General features: G+C 39.7%; 4 protein-coding genes across 9 annotated transcripts; 1 reads left to right on the forward strand and 3 right to left on the reverse strand.

The window, feature by feature from the left end:
- Positions 1-127: 127 nt before the first annotated feature.
- Positions 128-2,918, reverse strand: AT2G48030 (DNAse I-like superfamily protein). Of its 2 annotated transcripts, NM_130370.4 has the most exons (4): positions 1,902-2,892; positions 1,054-1,261; positions 809-938; positions 128-725 (listed from the first exon to the last, which is right to left on the reverse strand). In NM_130370.4, the coding sequence occupies exons 1-4, from the start codon at positions 2,591-2,593 to the stop codon at positions 439-441; spliced, it is 1,317 nt and encodes a 438-aa protein (NP_566121.1). In that variant the 5' UTR covers positions 2,594-2,892; the 3' UTR covers positions 128-438. The 2 variants fall into 2 exon arrangements, with proteins under 2 accessions (NP_566121.1, NP_001325107.1); NM_001337289.1 differs by having other exon boundaries at positions 809-1,261; positions 1,902-2,918.
- Positions 2,919-3,712: 794 nt separating this feature from the next.
- On the reverse strand, positions 3,713-15,328 carry AT2G48060 (piezo-type mechanosensitive ion channel component). Of its 3 annotated transcripts, none has more exons than NM_001337290.1 (21): positions 14,943-15,328; positions 14,540-14,620; positions 14,122-14,281; positions 13,879-14,036; positions 13,608-13,764; positions 13,337-13,523; positions 12,950-13,065; positions 12,463-12,547; positions 12,147-12,362; positions 11,885-12,062; positions 11,386-11,514; positions 11,107-11,280; positions 10,726-10,959; positions 8,938-10,485; positions 6,347-8,826; positions 5,867-6,262; positions 5,598-5,756; positions 4,861-5,370; positions 4,618-4,768; positions 4,399-4,543; positions 3,713-4,309 (listed from the first exon to the last, which is right to left on the reverse strand). In NM_001337290.1, exons 1-21 carry the CDS (start codon positions 14,989-14,991, stop codon positions 4,165-4,167), a joined length of 7,458 nt encoding a protein of 2,485 aa, NP_001323909.1. In that variant the 5' UTR covers positions 14,992-15,328; the 3' UTR covers positions 3,713-4,164. The 3 variants fall into 3 exon arrangements, with proteins under 3 accessions (NP_001323909.1, NP_182327.6, NP_001323908.1); NM_130373.6 differs by having other exon boundaries at positions 3,801-4,309; positions 11,885-11,993; positions 14,943-15,222; NM_001337291.1 differs by having other exon boundaries at positions 3,801-4,309; positions 11,885-11,993; positions 14,787-15,222.
- Positions 15,320-17,070, forward strand: RPH1 (resistance to phytophthora 1). 3 transcript variants are annotated; one of them, NM_180153.2, is made up of 5 exons: positions 15,449-15,653; positions 15,800-16,010; positions 16,093-16,262; positions 16,352-16,469; positions 16,826-17,070. In NM_180153.2, the coding sequence occupies exons 1-4, from the start codon at positions 15,468-15,470 to the stop codon at positions 16,376-16,378; spliced, it is 594 nt and encodes a 197-aa protein (NP_850484.1). In that variant the 5' UTR covers positions 15,449-15,467; the 3' UTR covers positions 16,379-16,469; positions 16,826-17,070. The 3 variants fall into 3 exon arrangements, with proteins under 3 accessions (NP_566122.1, NP_001189776.1, NP_850484.1); NM_130374.4 differs by lacking the exon at positions 16,826-17,070 and having other exon boundaries at positions 15,320-15,653; positions 16,352-16,647; NM_001202847.1 differs by lacking the exon at positions 16,826-17,070 and having other exon boundaries at positions 15,422-15,653; positions 16,093-16,274; positions 16,352-16,507.
- AT2G48075 (uncharacterized protein) lies at positions 16,521-17,372 on the reverse strand. Its single transcript, NM_001036482.2, has one exon. The coding sequence runs from the start codon at positions 17,225-17,227 to the stop codon at positions 16,748-16,750; it is 480 nt and encodes a 159-aa protein (NP_001031559.1). The 5' UTR covers positions 17,228-17,372; the 3' UTR covers positions 16,521-16,747.
- Positions 17,373-17,574: the final 202 nt, after the last annotated feature.

Below are 17,574 nucleotides of genomic sequence, written 5' to 3' on the forward strand. Positions count from 1 at the left end.
AACTTGGGAATGAAGTTATCTTATCTCGAGGCCGTATAGAAACCCGAGTCATAGTTATTGCTAAGGACTATCTTCAAAGTCAGAGCTTATCCAACATTGACTATTTTAATTAATACAGTAAGTGCTAACGTTTTCAAGAAAGCTAATTAATCTCATTTTGAGAAACTACAAACAGAAAAAAAAACAAGAGTACAGTAGTACTTACTCACTCATGAATACTACAGGTTTCGGTTAAAGAAGCCACCTTGTCTAATTAACATTAAAAGCAGACCAAAATTAGGATGTAGAAAAAATGGAAATCTAGGCAAAAGTATATCAGACTTCACGTTCAACACAGAGACTAGCACGATTATTAACTATACACAGATCTCAAATTGTGTTAATCAACCAACAGTCGAAAAAAAACCTGTAACATTTTGTAATATATATGTTGATTGTTCATGCTTTATAGTAGTGTGTCCTCCACGAGGCCTTTGTGAGAGACGAGTTATTATTATACGTAGTCGCTGTAATTCTCTGCAGCTTATGTGATCTTATCGGTCGCTGCTCCTGCTCGTTGACGTTGATCGATGTAGCTTTTACAACATCGACTTTGACTATGTGATGGTCCGAGGTTCCTTTGGAAGACAACACGGAATACGACCCTGGCACGAACCGGTACGGTGAATCGGAGGAAGCAAGTATGTAGTCCACGCGTGTCCCGTACTTGCATGTCCCCTGCACACCTGTAAAATTAAAACTCTATCAATCAAAACTCTATTGAGGGAGGAAACAGCTAGCAAGCATGCGGTTGTTTGACGGTGCTCACTTTGGCCTTTGGCGACAACAACCACAGATTCGCATTCTCCAGCAAAGTCCTTAGCGTCAGTGTATTCTTTGCTCTTTAAGAATCTCATCACTTGTGCTTTTGGTATTGGCTTACCCATCTCTTCGTAATACTATATAGCAGCGTACGTTAATAATTACATATAGAAAAGCTAGCTGTTACTAGATCGATTGATAACTTGTATATATATATATATATATGTGCATTAATTTGTTTGGATAATGTACCTTGACGATGTCGGTCCATCTCTCAGGAGAATAATCGGATTCGTCGAGAGAATTGAGAGCACCAGCGAGTATGTGCGGTACGTTGGTGGATTGGATAATGGCATCGACTTGCTTCATTCTCCACTTCTCGTCCAAGTGATCCAGATGAGTGCAGTGAAACTCCACTTCCCCGCTCCCGGGAACCTCTATGCTCGCCTTCAACACGTTCCTGTAAATCATTCACATATAGTAAAATTAACCTAATTAATTGTTTGATTGTCAAAATATAATTTCTAACATATATAAAACCACATGCACCTACAGTATATAGGTACCTTTCTTATAATCAGAATGCTTACAACATGCAAGAACAACAAAAACTTACTAATACCACCACCTTTTTCTATGTCTGCCACCAATTTGATAAAATAAAATAAAAAACATTTAATTATTGTGAATTTGGTAGGAAATTTTTATTAAAAAAAAAACACTAGAGTTTTCACAAGAACCCCATGAGATATTTATTTATAGAGATACTAATAATAATTCAAAGACAAAAGTAAGTACAATATTGACGTTTGAAGCTGTCGCTAAGAATATACAGCTGTTATATATACATGTTTGTGCGTATGTGTTTGTATGTATATGTACACACATTTGATGCTCTCACGAGACGACCATGACGACTAGGTTCTCAATTGGTACAAAGTCGCCGCATCCATTTTATTGTTTGATTCCTTTAATAAAAGGAACATACTGTATACTATATTGATCAACCACAATTTGTATCCTTAAGTTTGAGGGTTTTAGTTGGTAACACTAATTATAAATAAGGGTAATAACTTAAAACAAGAAAAAGAAAAACAGACCTGAAATCAGTGTGGTCGAAGATTCTTAGAACATTGGAGCTTTTGATGGGCCACTTAGAGAGAATGGCGTTGCCGTACTCCGGCGCCCAGCTCTCGGCGAAGACGTAATTCATCCCCAGCGCCGCAGCGAGATCGGAGAGCGGTCTCATTTGGTCAGCCTCGTCCGCCTTGACGTCTTGAAGAGCCAGCACGTCTGCGTCTAGCTCACTCAGCACTTCCAGAGCCGTTCTGGTGCTCCGGAGACCGATCTCGCCGGGCCTGAGGGGAGAGTGCTGTGGATCCTCCCGGAAGCTGAGCTGGCGGCTGATCTCGTTGTCGGGGAGATTGATGGAGACTCTCCTAGGCCTGGATTTGGCAAACCTCTGTTGCTTTCTAGAGTCGTGAGTAGGAGATGCGGCGGCGTTCATGGGCTTGAGAATGCTCTTGGGGCGGTCAACCGTAGACTTGGACCGGAATGGCAAGCCCTTGTTGCTAGGGACGGCGGGAGCCATGGAGAACATAGCAGCGTTAAAGGTGGCCACTGTGATGGTTTTGTCCGGGTTTGGGTGGATGGCGGCTGCCGATGAAAAGCCATTTTGATGATGATGAGTCTCAGGAGAAGAATCAACTGAGAGGTGGTGGTGGTTGACGGAGATTCTGGCTTTCCGGGGACGGCGGAGACGACGGCGGAGGAAAGCAATGAGGTTCAACATACTAAAAAAAGGGCGATCGCATTTATTAAGTCTAAAACTAGTAAAAGTATATACTTTTGAGTTTTGACAATGAGAGAGAGAGATGATATAGATTTCCTTTTATACGAAGAAATGAGAGAGAGAGAGTTGTGGAATGTGGAGTTTGCTGCACAAAAAAGAAGGTCATATGAGCTTCTTGGGAAAATGGTATTTGGCTTACGTGGCATTATCAACTCATCATCGATGTTAATAAATGTACCAAATCCTTTTCTTTTTTGTGTGTCTTAATTGTATTTTATTACTATTATTTTAGAAAAGCCCACCAATCATTTGGTTTCAGTCTTTTATTTTCCAATACAGAAATCATGAAATACAGTATGGTATTCTGTTTTTGTTTTGTTTAGGTAAATCTCGAACTAAAAGTATACAATTATTATGGACGTTAAACAACTACGAAGGAATAGGTTTATGAACCATCGTCAGAGAAGAGAAAGGGAGCATATTCTATAATTAACGAAAAGGAAATTAACAACTCCCAAAAAAAGTTATAGAGATTTTATTTTTATATATAGGTTTAATGCATGGTATATATATAGCTAGTGGGTCAGGCCTATTTGACATGGACCTCCTCATTAAAACTAATTAGACTATCAATTTCAAGCATATGTGGACCAACTGCTCTGTAATTTAAAATTAGTAATATGTTGTATCTGTGTGATTGTGGTATTTAAATAAGGAATTTGATATCAGTCACAATCACTTTTATTATTATATGGAGGAGGAAAGATTGAATAATAATCTATTTAAGAAAAGAAAGAAAGAAAAAAAAAAGTGTCAAAAAGAAAAGAACAAAAAAGGATGGAATCGAGAGAGAGCGTTGCAAGTTAGGTCAAGTGTTAATTGTTTTGTATATGAAAAAGGTAAGGAAGGATGACTTATTTAGATATGGGTAAAGTCTAATATAATCTCTTAGCTGGATTTTCTAATAATACTAATACTACAATACAGTTGCCAAAACAACTGCATGCTGTTTCCATCCTACCAAAACGGCATTACATACTCTGTCTTTTTTCTTCGTGTACTTATTTTATCCAAATCCTTTTTCTGCCACATTCCCACTCAGATATATACATGTTGTTGTCTTCCAATGAATGATACTTGTATATTGATCTATAACAACTTAACAAACACACTAGAAAACGACTATTTTATTATATTTCTCATTCGTAGAGTACTAATTAGTAATTATTATCGTTTATGAGGTCATAGATAATCAATAATCAAGGGATGATTATTTAATATTGGGCCACGGCCCACATTCAATTATACTATGTGTGTTTCGGCCCATCGTCTCGGATGTGTGGCTCTGTCTCCTCTTTTCATTTTGGCTGGTTTAGTCTTTTAGGAGATTGGACTTCTGAATGTGGAATGCTTCTTTGAACCCATCTCTCATTTCTCCTCTTTTCATTATGTCGCAACTACAATAATCAACTACAAGCTGATTGAAAACAAAACAAATCCCTCAGAATATTCCGCTCAGTATGTACAAATATGACAAAGTGTTTCTTTAGTGTGAGAGACTGGTTTTGGACCTAAGCATCATAGTCTAGCTTTGTATACTCGAGCAGCATGTGCGGGGATCTATAGATCTTCACAAGCGTCCAGTATAGAACTTCTTCTACTCCAAGCTCACCCTCTGCTCTAGCCGCGTACAAGTCCTCGCATATGGCTATTAATCTACATTCAACAGTGAGTGGTCATAATCTCTTAGAGGTTGAGAGTATCATGGAACAGCAAAACTCTTGGACAATGTTTACAAATGTTACCTGTCACACGAAGGCAGGTTCTCGTAAGGTATTCTCATACGCAGGTCAGAGCATTGAAGCCTGATGAAACGCCCCACCGCTAGTACAAATGTGATATAGAGTCCCCATATACTGAACTTGCTGAGGGTGTCACCCAGAAAGCCCTCTGCATATTATTTTCGGTATCAATAATAGAACATGAGTTATGAAATAACACTTGAATTAGAAGAGCTAACTTACGTGGCGGTGTTTCCTCAGACATTATGATAGCAACTGGTCCATCCATCCCCTCGCAAGCGCTGATATTTTCAGACGCTTTAAGATTATGGAATGACCACCACCACTTGAAATTTGCATGGTTAATGAGTATGTCTGCACTCACTTCATCCGTCTGTAGCAACAACATTACAATATTGGAAGTATAAGCCAAAACAGGAAACATTGTCTGGAAAATAACTCTTAGCTTGTGCAGACAAGATTTACCTGATCCTCGAAAGACCTGACATCACCAGAACCAGTAACACGGAAGAACTTTGGGTACAAATTATGCACTCTAAATCCATCCATCGACCCATTGAGAACCATTTGGATATCAGAGCGTTTTGGAAGGTCCAGAGGGTCGACACTTCTTTCATATTTCACAGTCTCCTTGCCTTTAGGGCGGTCTCTGTTAAGAACCCAAGTAAAGGTGATGTCCATATCTGTGTCCCAGTCAAGGGATTGAATAAATCTGGTCACAACTGTGTCAGGGACAAGCCATAAAACACTTGCATCAGCTTGACAGCATATCAGCTGGATGTCATTTTTGTTGTATGTTGGCAAAAAGCTTTGAGACCCGAGATCTAGCCCGAGATCAATGTTATCCCCTGAGATTCTCTCGCATAGGGTCGTTTGGTACAAAGTAAGCTTTCCACCAACTGTTTTTAAATCAATCTGAACGCTCGCATCTTTTATCGGATTGGCAATGTTTGTCGGGTTACCACTGCTATACATCTGCAAGGATAAAGCAGCCATTGCCAACAAACAAATGACTCACCAAATACTCAAACTGTAAGACATCACAGAGAATTGTTGGATTAAGCTAGCACATAATTTTTCTTTCTCCTATAAATACAAGCATCATGAGTACTATTCATCCCAAGAACGTATTGATAATTCAGATTCCAAATGAAAAACTTTACAAAAGCATTATAAAAGTTGTGTTGTAAGAAAATTATTACCAGCATAGGAGCCCAGATAACACATAACAAGATGAAGAACAGACATATCCCATTGCAGCATTTAGTCATTTTCGTTTGTTTCTCCCCATGTTTATGTGTTGCTCGATTTAAAACTGTATCGCATTTGACAAGGTACAAACTCGCATTTACATCTTCCAACTGCAAACGAACAAAACTTAAGCCCTTGGCAGTATGTTCAAACTAACATGAATGATCCATGATCATAGCAAGGGTTCCAGAAAGTAAATGCATGGGATCAGACGACATACCTTGAGCCAGTCATACATTGTCAGTGATGTAGCTGTGCAAGACCAGTCAAGCACACATCTCAGTTCATACAGGAAAGGAAGAGCACGGTAAAGTCTGTAACCATAGTAATTGATCCGTGATACTTCACTTGTCAAAAACTGCCGATACAAGGTGCTTTTATGAGGTAGTCCATAGCGGATTTGTATGGCCTGGAGAGCTAGTGACATTGCTTTGGCAAGAAATATGATTCTGAGAGCCAAGCCAGCAGCGTGTTGCTGGGTAGGATATATGCTCCAAGCATACTCTGTCACTGCATATGTGAAGAGAATAAGACTGAAGAGATAGTATACCACTTTTCCAGTCGCAAATGAGCAAAGATAGATGACGCGATCAACAACAATTAGGAAGAAGATAACCTGCCATAAAAGCATTTCATCGGGTTAGGGCACTGATACAAAACGGGTGTGAACAGATAAACTAGACTTATAGAAATGGATTACCATAAGAATAATGACAAAGTCGAATGGAAACTGGTCTTCTAGCTGATATACATCAATAAACTCGCTTTTATTTTTAATGACTGATTGGTAGAAAATGGCAACCAGAAAGAAGACTATCAAGTCAGCACCAAAAATGTAGGCGTAGAGGTCTGTATCTCTCTTTCCTCCGCCAATTACAGAGAGAATGGGGTAAGGAAATCCAGTTCCTTCACCAAGTCCACTATGTTGAGCTTTACGAATTTCTTTCGCCACATCCGAGGCTGGAGTAAGTGATTTGTACCATTCTGCTGAAGAACAGCCATTTGTGGGAGAAGCATACTCAACCTCGAGAACAACTAAGGCCTCGTTTGGGGTTTCTGTACTTCTCTCTATACTTTGTACGTGAACCCTGCTAGAGTAAGGGCAGAGATCAGGGTTTCCCTTCTCGCATCTCTCATTATGGACAAGCCTAAGCAACTGATTCATTCTACATTCAACTCTTTCAGGCTGAATTCCATCTTCAGGCCACATGTGAACATCCATTGTCACCTGAACAAAGTACGGAGGGGATTCTGCTCCACGTGTCAGAGATATCCAGTATCGGTAGATGCTTCTGATCACCAATTTCGCACTATCTCTTAGCTTCTTAAACACATCCAAGATTCTCTGGCTCAATCTAATTCTTGTAAGATCCTTCTGGCTACCACGGGCATTCCGGCGCGAAGTAAAATCAGCAGAAGGAACCCAATCACCATCTTTCACTGTTATAGAACTCTGTATGAGAGTAAATATGTAAATAAGGAACAGAGGCAACGAGCTGACAACAAATGATGATTTGATTCTTTGCGTTGGAAATCCCAATTCATGAAGAAGAGGTGCATCAATGCTTAACCCACAGTGCTGGATTATAATCTGGTATAAATACTGGAGCAGGATATAAATTTCTGTGTACATTAGCATGATGACCCAGAAGATGTGAGTAGGGCCAGTGTGAACGCAGAGGGCGTATAGGAACAGTGCTGCTAGATAGACCATGGAAAGAAGACTGAAATTCCAGAGAAACGCAATAATGAAGCAGCAATAGCAAACAATATCGTTATTGGACTGCATCCTAGACCATATATGACGAAAGATCCTTCCTATCTGAAAACTAGTGCCATCACTACTCCTGTCAGATTGTAGAGATGTTGACCGTTCGAAAGGTGTGTGTTTTCTTTTCTGACTTTCCATTTCATCATACACCTCATCATCAACAGAAGACTGCTCATTTGTATCTGAATTTTCCGGCGAGATGTTTAAGAAATTCACAAGGTTATTTACTGCCTGATTTCCAATAAACTGTACCTGGGAAACACCATCACCGATGAGTTGCACCGCAGAAATTAATGGATTCTCCTTTCCCTCAGACTTTTGCTTTCTTTCACGTTCCATAGACATCACATCAAGATCCTGTTGAACTTCAGTTATCTCACAAGGAGATGCTCCAAATGAATACTCTGGAGAATCTAGTGCTTCTGGAGTGGTACTCACTGGAAACTCATGCGCTTCAAAAGGATACTGTGAATCCTCGTCAATAGGCTGCTCTTCTTTCCTGTGGACCACTCCGTCAATCTCAGGACTGGCTGCACCACTATCTGGAATTAGATACGGACTCTTCCTCCTTCTTAGACCTTCAGTGCGCGGAGAAGCAACTCCAAAATTAGAATCAGAATTCATTCTGTGAAGCTGTACACGTAGGTTCAGCATTTCAGATTTCATCTTTTCCACCTGCAAATTTCGCTGCCTTTTTTTTTCCTCAGCCTCACGAATTTGTTGCAGTTGCTCGGTCTTCCGTGCTGCTTTCTTCTCTTGCTCCCGCACAATAGCACCGATTTGCTCTGCTTCAAGATACCGCGACACATAATCAAACTCCTGGGAGGAAAACATGTAGGACTGAAGAGATACTAGCATAAATATGATGATCTCAACGAGAGCAGATCTTGCAGTGATTCGAAACCCATAGTCATACTTGTAAAATCCAATCACCTCGTATATATAATCAACCGTTTCACATTTTCCATCATTGAAGTTTCCAACAAATGGAGACTGATATGCGAGAGAAAAGATGATGAGAACAAAATTGTACACCCGCAAGAACCTGAATATTTTGTTTTTCTTCTTCAGTATTTCAAGTCTCATTCGGGCAAAAACAAGAGCGAATGCAAGATAACCCAGGTGTAGAATGTCATACTCAAGAGTTCCTGTGATTAGAATCAGAATAAGCACAACATCCAGCAGATGGACATAACAATATAGCCTCAGGTAATCAAGCACAGTCCACATGCTTTTTGTCTCGAAGGAGAGATCTCTCCAGACAAATGAATTCTTTCTTTGAGACTTCATCTGATGATATGTCGATGACTCAGAGAAACTGGATATGTGATCAGCCCGAAGTTTGAAACAGGCAAGCATGAATACCACAAAATAGCTAATAAGAGTCCGGGGGTCGTCCACTCTCACTCCTGCAAAAATAAATAGAAAAAGCTTCTCCAAATAGTACCTAATTCTTGGATCTGTAAAATAAAGAATTATTGCACAAAGAAAAGTGCTTCAAAAAGTTTGAACGGTCATACCAAGCCAACACTCCCGGCAAAATTTAAAGTAGAGAGCTGCGATACTCCAGCAGTCATGGCAATGCACACTAGTTTCACTTGGAGCCTGATCTGAAGGCAAAAAACTATTCCATGTGGCAACATACTCAATTGCGAGAATTGATGCAAACAGAAAAACAACAACAGGCCATAGTTTCTGAATTACACGTCTTCTCAAGAGGACACATGCAGCAAGCAGTGCAATATATACCATGGAGATGGCATTCAGCAAAGCAAAACTCGCAAGAAGCAGCGCAATCATGTTTATCTCAAGGCCATAGAGATTAAACATATTCTCTATCCAAAACTTCAAGTAAATTTTCAACAGATTCTTCTGTGTTTCGAACCTCTCCTTCTTCAATGCAAGAATTCTCCTCCTGTTCCACCTGTGACTCTCTTTGATACTTCCCCAGAAGTGACCAAATGAAAATTTCCTACTACTGCCACTTTCAGAGCCTCCAGTCTTGGGGTGCAAAAAACCAGCTCCCTGGTTACCACGGGGAGAGAAGAAAGGCCATGAGTTACTCGTTGCCTCGCCTTGTTTCATTGATATAGAAGCATGATCAGTCGAAGATGGATTTTCACCATTAGAACTGGAAACACTTGCAGTAGTGTCTTCTGCAGAGACAAAAAGTGGACACGGCTCTTCATATTTTCCTTTGATAACAGTTAAACCAGATGTTCTTTCTAGCCAACGAAATACATTGTACTGCAGAGTACAGGCTGCAACAACCAGCACTTTTCCTCGTAGACCTGATTCTATACCCCAAAATCCAGGTTCATATACTCGAAGCCCCAAGTAGAAAGACAACTCAGCATATTTTTGCCCAGGGAACATCTGAGCTTGCATCCCCCACAATTGGAAAAGATACTCCGCAGACACCAGAAATCCAGTATAAATCAAGAATGATTTGGATGGTATTGAAGAAGACTTTGGGAAGGTTGTGCAGATGACAAGGCCAAGGAGATATACAAATCCAAACACACTAATCGGAGACAATGATGCATAAAACAATGCCGCGAACAAGATCTTCTGACCATGCCATGCCAAAAATCTCTCAAAAAATCCAAAAACCCCAGGATGAAGCAAACTAGATTGACCTGGAATGTAGTGTCCACTCTGCCTCCTTTCATAGCTGTAAAGTTGCATCACGATCAACACAGCAAGAGATTCCCAGACATTATCCAGCAATGGGGCTTTAGAGTTGTAACCCAAATAAAAGTAGAGATCAATAAATCCAGATAACCAAAGCTGCAAGCTGACAAAGCTACTTAAGCAGTAGATAAACATAAACACCAAAACTGCATATGCTTTCAAAGGGAACCACAAGCGTCTCTTAGTTTCTTCAAACAGTTGTCTTCCAGTAATCCAGAGCAAGAGAAGGAAAATATATCCAAATGATACATAATTGGGTTTGACCAGGTATACACTTATGAGAATAGTGATGAAAGCAATGTATGTTCCACACGATCGGTACATAGACAGAAACTTTTGCCCAATTGCACTCAGAAATGAAGCAATATGTCTCTCTGTAAAGAAATAATGGTGATTCGTAAGCATAAAAGAATATGAGGACCAGGAAATAAAACTGATATGTTTGATTAATGGTGTGGCAACTGCATTAAAGGAAACTAATTGGCATGCACGCAAAATGCCAGAAAAAATAGCTGACAATGGAAGCAAGGATTTGGAGTTGAAGTAAAAATCTAAGACGGATATATGTCACTCATTCAAATGTTCACTTCAAAGACAAGAAGGAAGTGTTGTACCGTAAGTGGTATTATCCTGGCTATAACTTGAAGATGGAGACGAATAGACAGACAAGAGGACTGATTTGTTGAGACCAGCTTTCAATATGCTAAATCCAATTGGAGGGCTTGGTGTATGGCGTACAATTGCTGAAAAGGAAAATAGCACCTCAAAACCATGATTATGGATAGCACAGAAGCAAGCTAGCAAGGCTATCTCCAAGAAGTCCCAAGAGCTTTCAGACCTAAGGAGACCTGCAAAGATTCATACAGAGAGTTGTCAGTGAGAACTCTTCCCTAATCCTTTTTTCCCGCAAATCCAAGATCACCTTGCAGCTAACTTTCAAAGGGAAATCCGTGAATTTATCCTATAACTTGAAAAATACAGAAAGAGAGGCGTACCTAACTGAAATAGAACTTCTCTGCTCGCAGAGCCTTCCTGCTTTAAGGAGTTCGACACCAGGTCAATCTCAAGAATGTAGAGAAGTGCAAAATGAACTTCACATAGTAGAATCAAGGACTTGCGTATCTTTCTGTTGATGTTGTGGCTCAACAGATACATAAGGAAGAATATCACTGAAAGAAGTCCATTAAGATACAGTATCATGAACAATGTTTTTCACAAACACCCAGATACATGAATCCTTGTTATAAAAGCAAATGGGAGGGGGATAATCATACCATATACGGCATGGAAAAACCCAGGTTTCATAGCAATGAGAAAAATCAGTGCAAGCATAATAGCCCGTGAGCATTTCCGCAATCCCCAAGCAATGGTCGCGACGACCAACACCTTTGTTTCTTCATCAGCTGTTATTGATGGTAATTTCAGTCGTTAAGAAAAAATTGAATAAATAGCAGAAGATTGAAATCGCAACCTAAAACTAAGCCCGGAATAAACTAAGCTTGCCAATATAATAGTAATTTTAAGATTTTCTCCTTCAAAATCACACAGTACATAACATTTTCCATGATATTCTATATCAAAAATTTCTTTAAAATATATTTTGGATAGCGTGATAACTCTTTAATTGTCTTTAGATGGTTTCAGTCAGAAAAGATGATAGGTTGATCGCGATAAACAAGTACACCCATTTTCTCAACTTTACAGTTCCGACAACCCTGGAAGTTGGAAAACATCAGATAACTTGCTTTGCAGAACCGAATATGAGGCAATTACCTTCAACGTAAGATCTCTCATTGGAAGATCTGGAGCTCTCTTCAGACAGGTACAGAAAAACAGAATTGTTTACAAGATTACCCAACGCGACCAACATCCCCAAACCAAACTGTGCAAGCAAAAAGAATCCAGGTATAGTATAATGCCAAAGTCCCACCATCTCCCAAATTTGCATGTCCTGTATATTTAAGACACTAGTTGTTAATTTACATCTTAGTTTTCTTAAAGTAGTTGAAGATTTTGCGCATCGAGAATATATTACCTTTCCAACCTTAGTGTTCAGAAAAGAAAAGGCCACATTGAATATATACGTACTGACAGCCCATAAGAGTATAAATACGAGAAGAAGGCCATTTAATCTGTGCAACTGGAACAATGACGGGAAGGCATAAATAATGTAACCAACATATGCAAGGAGGCCAAAAGCACACAAGCTCGCAAAGTGAAAACTCCAGAACGAAAGAGCAAATAGAGAGACCTGGCAATCATGAACGCAAATAAAAAGAGTGTGAGTTTCTGACACATTATGTTGCTTTAGCTGACACATACACTTTAATACCAGGGATACAAATATATACCGGAAAACCATATGTGAAGAAATTAATACTGAAAGTCTTAAACACAGCTCCCCTCAGTAAAACATTGGTGTGCCTGACACCGGCCCTGAAAATTTGGAAAAAATTAACACATTAAGTTGAGTGTAACTATTATCCATCTACAATGCTAATCTTGTACAGCCCAGCCAAGAGAACATCCATTAGAATGTGTGAACTAGTTGTACTCTGTAAGGGAGTACTAATCTTTACCCAACCCCATAGTTTCTATTAGCAGAGAAACCAATCACAACTTTGTGTTCATAAAACTGTCCAGTGTTTAGGCTTCCACGTTTGGTAGTGCCGACCCTTGAACACAATTCTTTGAGCATATTCAACCATAAATTAATTAACATAAGTAAGAAAAAATTAAACAGAAAAACTAAAATTTCCCTTGAAAAACTGATATACTATGTTAAAACCACAACAGCTCCCAGTAGGAAGAAACTAAACAAAAATCTATATAGAATACCTTGATTCTCGAATAAAAAATGAATATTTTGGAGGAAGAAGCCGCTCTGCCAAGTTATTTTCACTCGTGGACATGATAAAGTCCATATCCTCGAGGTCTGACCTTACATAGGATAGCTGCAATAGCAGAACGACAGGCATGTCAAGACTGTTACAGGTATAACATAGTGGTAGCTCGTTAACAGATTAAGGCGGGTAAGTCAGTTCACTTGAAGGAAAAACTACACTGGCTGTTGGTGTTCATAACCAACTCCCCAAACACGGTCACCACATATTGACAGTTGTTTTGAGAAACAGTTCATCAATTATATGGTTCAGTAATATAGTTTATCATTTTACACTTGAGTGAGACCAAGTAATACTAATCCTCGAAAAACAAAAGACATACCATGATGTAGAACAACACAAGGAAAAGACCAGAACAAATATCAGGGCCTTCAGTTTCCAGGGAGATTCTGAATAGACCTATAAAGCTTGCTATCCAACGAATCATATCGGAAAAGTTTATTGGTAGTTGATAGAGGTAAAGCAGGACAATGTTGAATCCTGCGTAGATATAAAGAACTCTCCACCACCTTAACCAGACAAAAAACGACTAGATTTCAGAGAAGCAGGGTTTGGAAGTGCTAACTTTGCGTAATAATCAATAATCTATCCACCTGAAAAGTCCTGAAACATTGCTTGTCAAGGACCAGTCCACAAGACCGGCACAGCTTCCAATAAAAAATGGCAAAGAAACCCATGATGGATTGCAGATTCCCACTGCCAATTGAACTGCTGGTAACAACAAGCAGGAGGCAACCCTAAGATGACTTCCTGAGTAATAAAGGAGGAGATAACGTCAAACCAAGACCAGATGAACACATGATGAGAAAACGTTACAGTAAGTATTTGGACAAGCCGTATGGGCCTAGTACATTAATTACAAACCTAGGTGTTCGAAAATTCCTGAGAAGTGAGACCACCATGTGTCCCGCCATCTAGCGAAGCCGAATCTACTACTGTATATGTCAGCTAAAGCAACCAATGATGTTAGTAGTTGTAAAGCCAGGAAATACATAACGGTGGGGTTTCTCCAAGACTTTAATCTGCAGAAGCAAAGACGAGAGTATCAACTAACAAGTAAATATTTGTAAGGCAGGAAGATGAATGAAATGATGAGAGTACTCTTACATCATAAAGCCAATAACTCTCATCCAGCCAGTATCTGGTGTATCCCAGTCTTGACCTAGAGCAGCCCAAATGACAAGGTAGACCACTTGAGCAAGAAATACTGCAAAGGAAAAGATGAAAATGGGCCATAATAGCCAATGCCTCCTCTGAAAACGGTATCCTGGCAAAATAAAGCAAGAACCAAAGTAAGTTTGAGAAAGTAAACATCAGCTAATCAACCGTAACTGAAAAAAGCGACGAAAACTGAGAATAATAGACTCTCTTTTTTTTTTTTCTGTTTCTCCAGGCTAATGTAGATGTTGGGCATAAACTAGATGAATCCTTTCACACCTAAACCCCAAATCAAAGATTCCAAGAAACATGTACTACAGCAGAAACATTGGGGTATTTCTTTTGATTAGAGGGAAAACAGGCTTACCAATTTCAGGTGCAATATAGTGAACGAGGAGGAAAGCTATCAAATCAAGAAAGGATATGACACTCCAGTTAATAAGTGCAGCTGTGAGAGAAGAGAAAAATATATTAGGAAAATAGAAGCTCAAGCGAAAAAAGTACAAGCTACGGTGTGGTAGAGAATGGAGATAGCAATAACAAGAGATATGATACCAATGTTTTGACATAAAAACACCAGGGTCGTTTAAACTAGTAAAACTTAATAAAGGAACCTTAATAGAGTAGGTACAATGTTAAGGAGTAAATGAGTGAAGCTCAAGATATCCCATGAGACAAAGAGGAGGACTCTGTTGATTGAAGAGGACTAGCAAAGTAAGGATTTTTTTATTATTATTATTGCAAGCAAGAAGATAGAGAAAGAAACCAACCTGCCAGAAGAAGCGAAGGCAACAAGAAGCCCACCAAAAAACTCGCCATTGGAAACTTTTGTCTTAACGATCACCATATCCCAATTCTCATCGAATTCAATAGATCCCCTCTCTAGCTCCGACCTCAATTTCTTCCAAAAGGCCAACGAAATCAGCCCGCCGGAGACTAAAACGGAGGATAAAAATTTCCAATTCTCACGAATTCTAGCAAGTTCCCGAAAAGGTAGCTGTTGAAGATGTGTGTGAATTTGAAGGTGGATTGCAAATTTGAGAGAATTGGAAACTGGAAATCCAAATCCACAAGCAAAAATCAAAGAAAGATCTTTTCTTCTCGCAATAATCATCATTTTAATAAATTATATTTAGCGCCGAGAAATGGCTAAACCAATCAAACCGTCGTGGGCTCGAGATTCAATTATTGATTGCTGGCTTTTAATTTGGAATACCGGAGTTCGGTTGAGAATTGGACCGGTTCAATAAAGCCAACAAGTTTCTTCTTCCTTATCGCGATTATTGGAGGAGAGAATGAGTTGGTCTCTCTGCAGCACCCATGGGGTCTCCTCTTCCATAGCTCTCACTTATGGCTTTCGCCATAGAAGAAGATCCACCTTCCGTATTTTCGCCACCTCTGACGGATTAGAACCCAAGGACGACCCGCCGGAATCTCCTCTCCCTTCCTCATCCTCTGCTCTCGGTAAAGACTTGAAAAAGGTCCGCCTTTTTTCTATATCATTTACGATTTTTCTGTTGAAACCATAGGAAGACATGAAAATGAAAATGCACCATGTTAGATTGGTCTCTAGTGCTTGAACCTGTTGAAAGAGTTGCTCAAGCTTATGACTTTTCAATTCAAGCAGGTTGTTAACAAGACTGCTGCAACCTTTGCCCCTAGAGCTTCCACCGCCAGTAAAAACCCTGCTCTCCCTGGAACTACTCTTTACAAAGTTTTTGAGGTTCAAGGCTATGCATCGATGTTCCTCGGAGGTGTCCTTTCTTTCAACCTCCTCTTTCCCTCCAGCGAACCTGATTTATGGAGGTTGATGGGCATGTGGTCCATTTGGATGTTCAGTATGTCTCCTTCTCTACTTTCTTCTAACTTTATTTATTCCAAGGCTGCATTTTTGCCCCTAATCCTTTACTTTCTTTCCAGCTATTCCTTCTCTTCGGGCACGAGACTGTCCAAGTAAAGAGAAAGAGGCTCTTAACTACCTCTTTCTCATCGTCCCCTTGCTCAATGTTGCTATTCCCTTCTTTTGGAAATCATTTGCTCTTGTCTGGTCTGCTGACACGGTTGCCTTCTTTGCTATGTATGCCTGGAAGGTATGTCGAATGGTAATTATTGAGGGGCGCTTATATAGTTATATGTGCTTGCTCAGATTATTTTTTTCACTTTTTGCCTCTTACTTCAGCTTGGATGGCTGGAAAGAACAGAGTAGGGACTACTCGTGAATCATGATGGGATTAGAGCATGAAGATTCTTTGTCTTTTCTTCCTTAGAATGGTACTTCATTCAGCTTATCGTGTTAGGTACGTGGGTTTAAGGCAAATGAATGTGAACATTGCTCTAGAATGATATATGAACTAGCCCCTTAAGGAATATTTCTTGTAAATCTTAAAGTTCTGAGATGAATTATTGTTCAAAATACAAGTGGGAGTACATATACGTTTTGTTATCAAGAATGCAGCTGGTAAATTTAAACAAAGTAAAAGAATTGAGTATATAGATAATTCTTGCATCCCAGTGTCTGTTGGTTCTTCTATTCGACAGAGAAAGCGAGAGAAGAAGGAGGCTCATGTGTTTAGTTCTAGGCTAAGCCTTTCCTCATCTTCTCGAGTGTACTTTCGATAAAAGCATCTGATTTCTTATTTATATCATTTAGTAGGGGCCCCAGGCGTCTATGAGGCTGTGGTGGTTTCCCTGCTTCAGGCTGAGTGATTTGTTGCTTAGGGCTGGGCTCACCCAGCATGCTCTTTTCCCCGTTCTCCTGTAACCTCTTCTTTGGGCCGTTACTACCATTAACTAGTGTAATCATTGTCTCTCTCTCTGATTCTGGACTTGACGAGGCAGGGGAATTGTTATCCTCCGAGTCTTCTAATTGCTTGAAATGAATAGTGATGTCAGACATTGATCCCTTCTTGATCAGTTTGTTCCTCTCAGGCTTATCTTCATTCATCTCTTTGTCTCCTAATATCCATAGTTTAGCCACCACAAATCGAAACAGCCGACGGCAAATGCCCCGAGGCCGCAGAGAGCTGATGCTGTCATCATCCTCTCTTATGTGCATTCTCTGTCAAAAAGAAGACTGCAGAAACAGAAAGGTATTTTTCTTTTCTCTCCAGGATTATTGTGCTTGAGGAGTGGTTTTGGTGTATATGAAGAAATGAGTAGTGGTATATCGGGTTTGCTTTGATTCTACGCTTTTGTTAGATGGGGAAATTGAGCCAGTGGAAGCTATGTGTCGTTTTATCCAATAAAAGAAGAAGAAAACCAGAATCTCTCTGCTTCCTTCTTCATCCTCTTTTACTTTAACTGAGAAGCAGTTTCAGGAATATTTGTATCAATCAAGTTTCCTCTTTTCTTGATTGAAGCTGAAGATATTTGAAATTAATGGCAAGTGGTGGGGCATATCCT

This window comes from Arabidopsis thaliana, chromosome 2 (genome assembly GCF_000001735.4).
Source record: "Arabidopsis thaliana chromosome 2, partial sequence".
Taxonomy (NCBI): Eukaryota; Viridiplantae; Streptophyta; class Magnoliopsida; order Brassicales; family Brassicaceae; genus Arabidopsis; species Arabidopsis thaliana.

Coding starts and splice junctions, on each gene's coding strand:
- AT2G48030 (NM_130370.4), bottom strand. CDS start 2,593: ATGTTGAACCTCATTGCTTTCCTCCGCCGTCGTCTCCGCCGTCCCCGG. Junction 1,262..1,901: donor TTCGACCACACTGATTTCAG/GTCTGTTTTTCT, acceptor AATGATTTACAG/GAACGTGTTGAAGGCGAGCA. Junction 726..808: donor TGTTGTCGCCAAAGGCCAAA/GTGAGCACCGTC, acceptor TTAATTTTACAG/GTGTGCAGGGGACATGCAAG.
- AT2G48060 (NM_001337290.1), bottom strand. CDS start 14,991: ATGGCGAGTTTTTTGGTGGGCTTCTTGTTGCCTTCGCTTCTTCTGGCA. Junction 14,037..14,121: donor AGAGTTATTGGCTTTATGAT/GTAAGAGTACTC, acceptor TTGCTTCTGCAG/ATTAAAGTCTTGGAGAAACC. Junction 11,281..11,385: donor GTTTTTCCATGCCGTATATG/GTATGATTATCC, acceptor GACTTCTTTCAG/TGATATTCTTCCTTATGTAT.
- RPH1 (NM_001202847.1), top strand. CDS start 15,468: ATGAGTTGGTCTCTCTGCAGCACCCATGGGGTCTCCTCTTCCATAGCT. Junction 15,654..15,799: donor TCGGTAAAGACTTGAAAAAG/GTCCGCCTTTTT, acceptor CAATTCAAGCAG/GTTGTTAACAAGACTGCTGC. Junction 16,275..16,351: donor CCTGGAAGGTATGTCGAATG/GTAATTATTGAG, acceptor CTCTTACTTCAG/CTTGGATGGCTGGAAAGAAC.
- AT2G48075 (NM_001036482.2), bottom strand. CDS start 17,227: ATGCACATAAGAGAGGATGATGACAGCATCAGCTCTCTGCGGCCTCGG.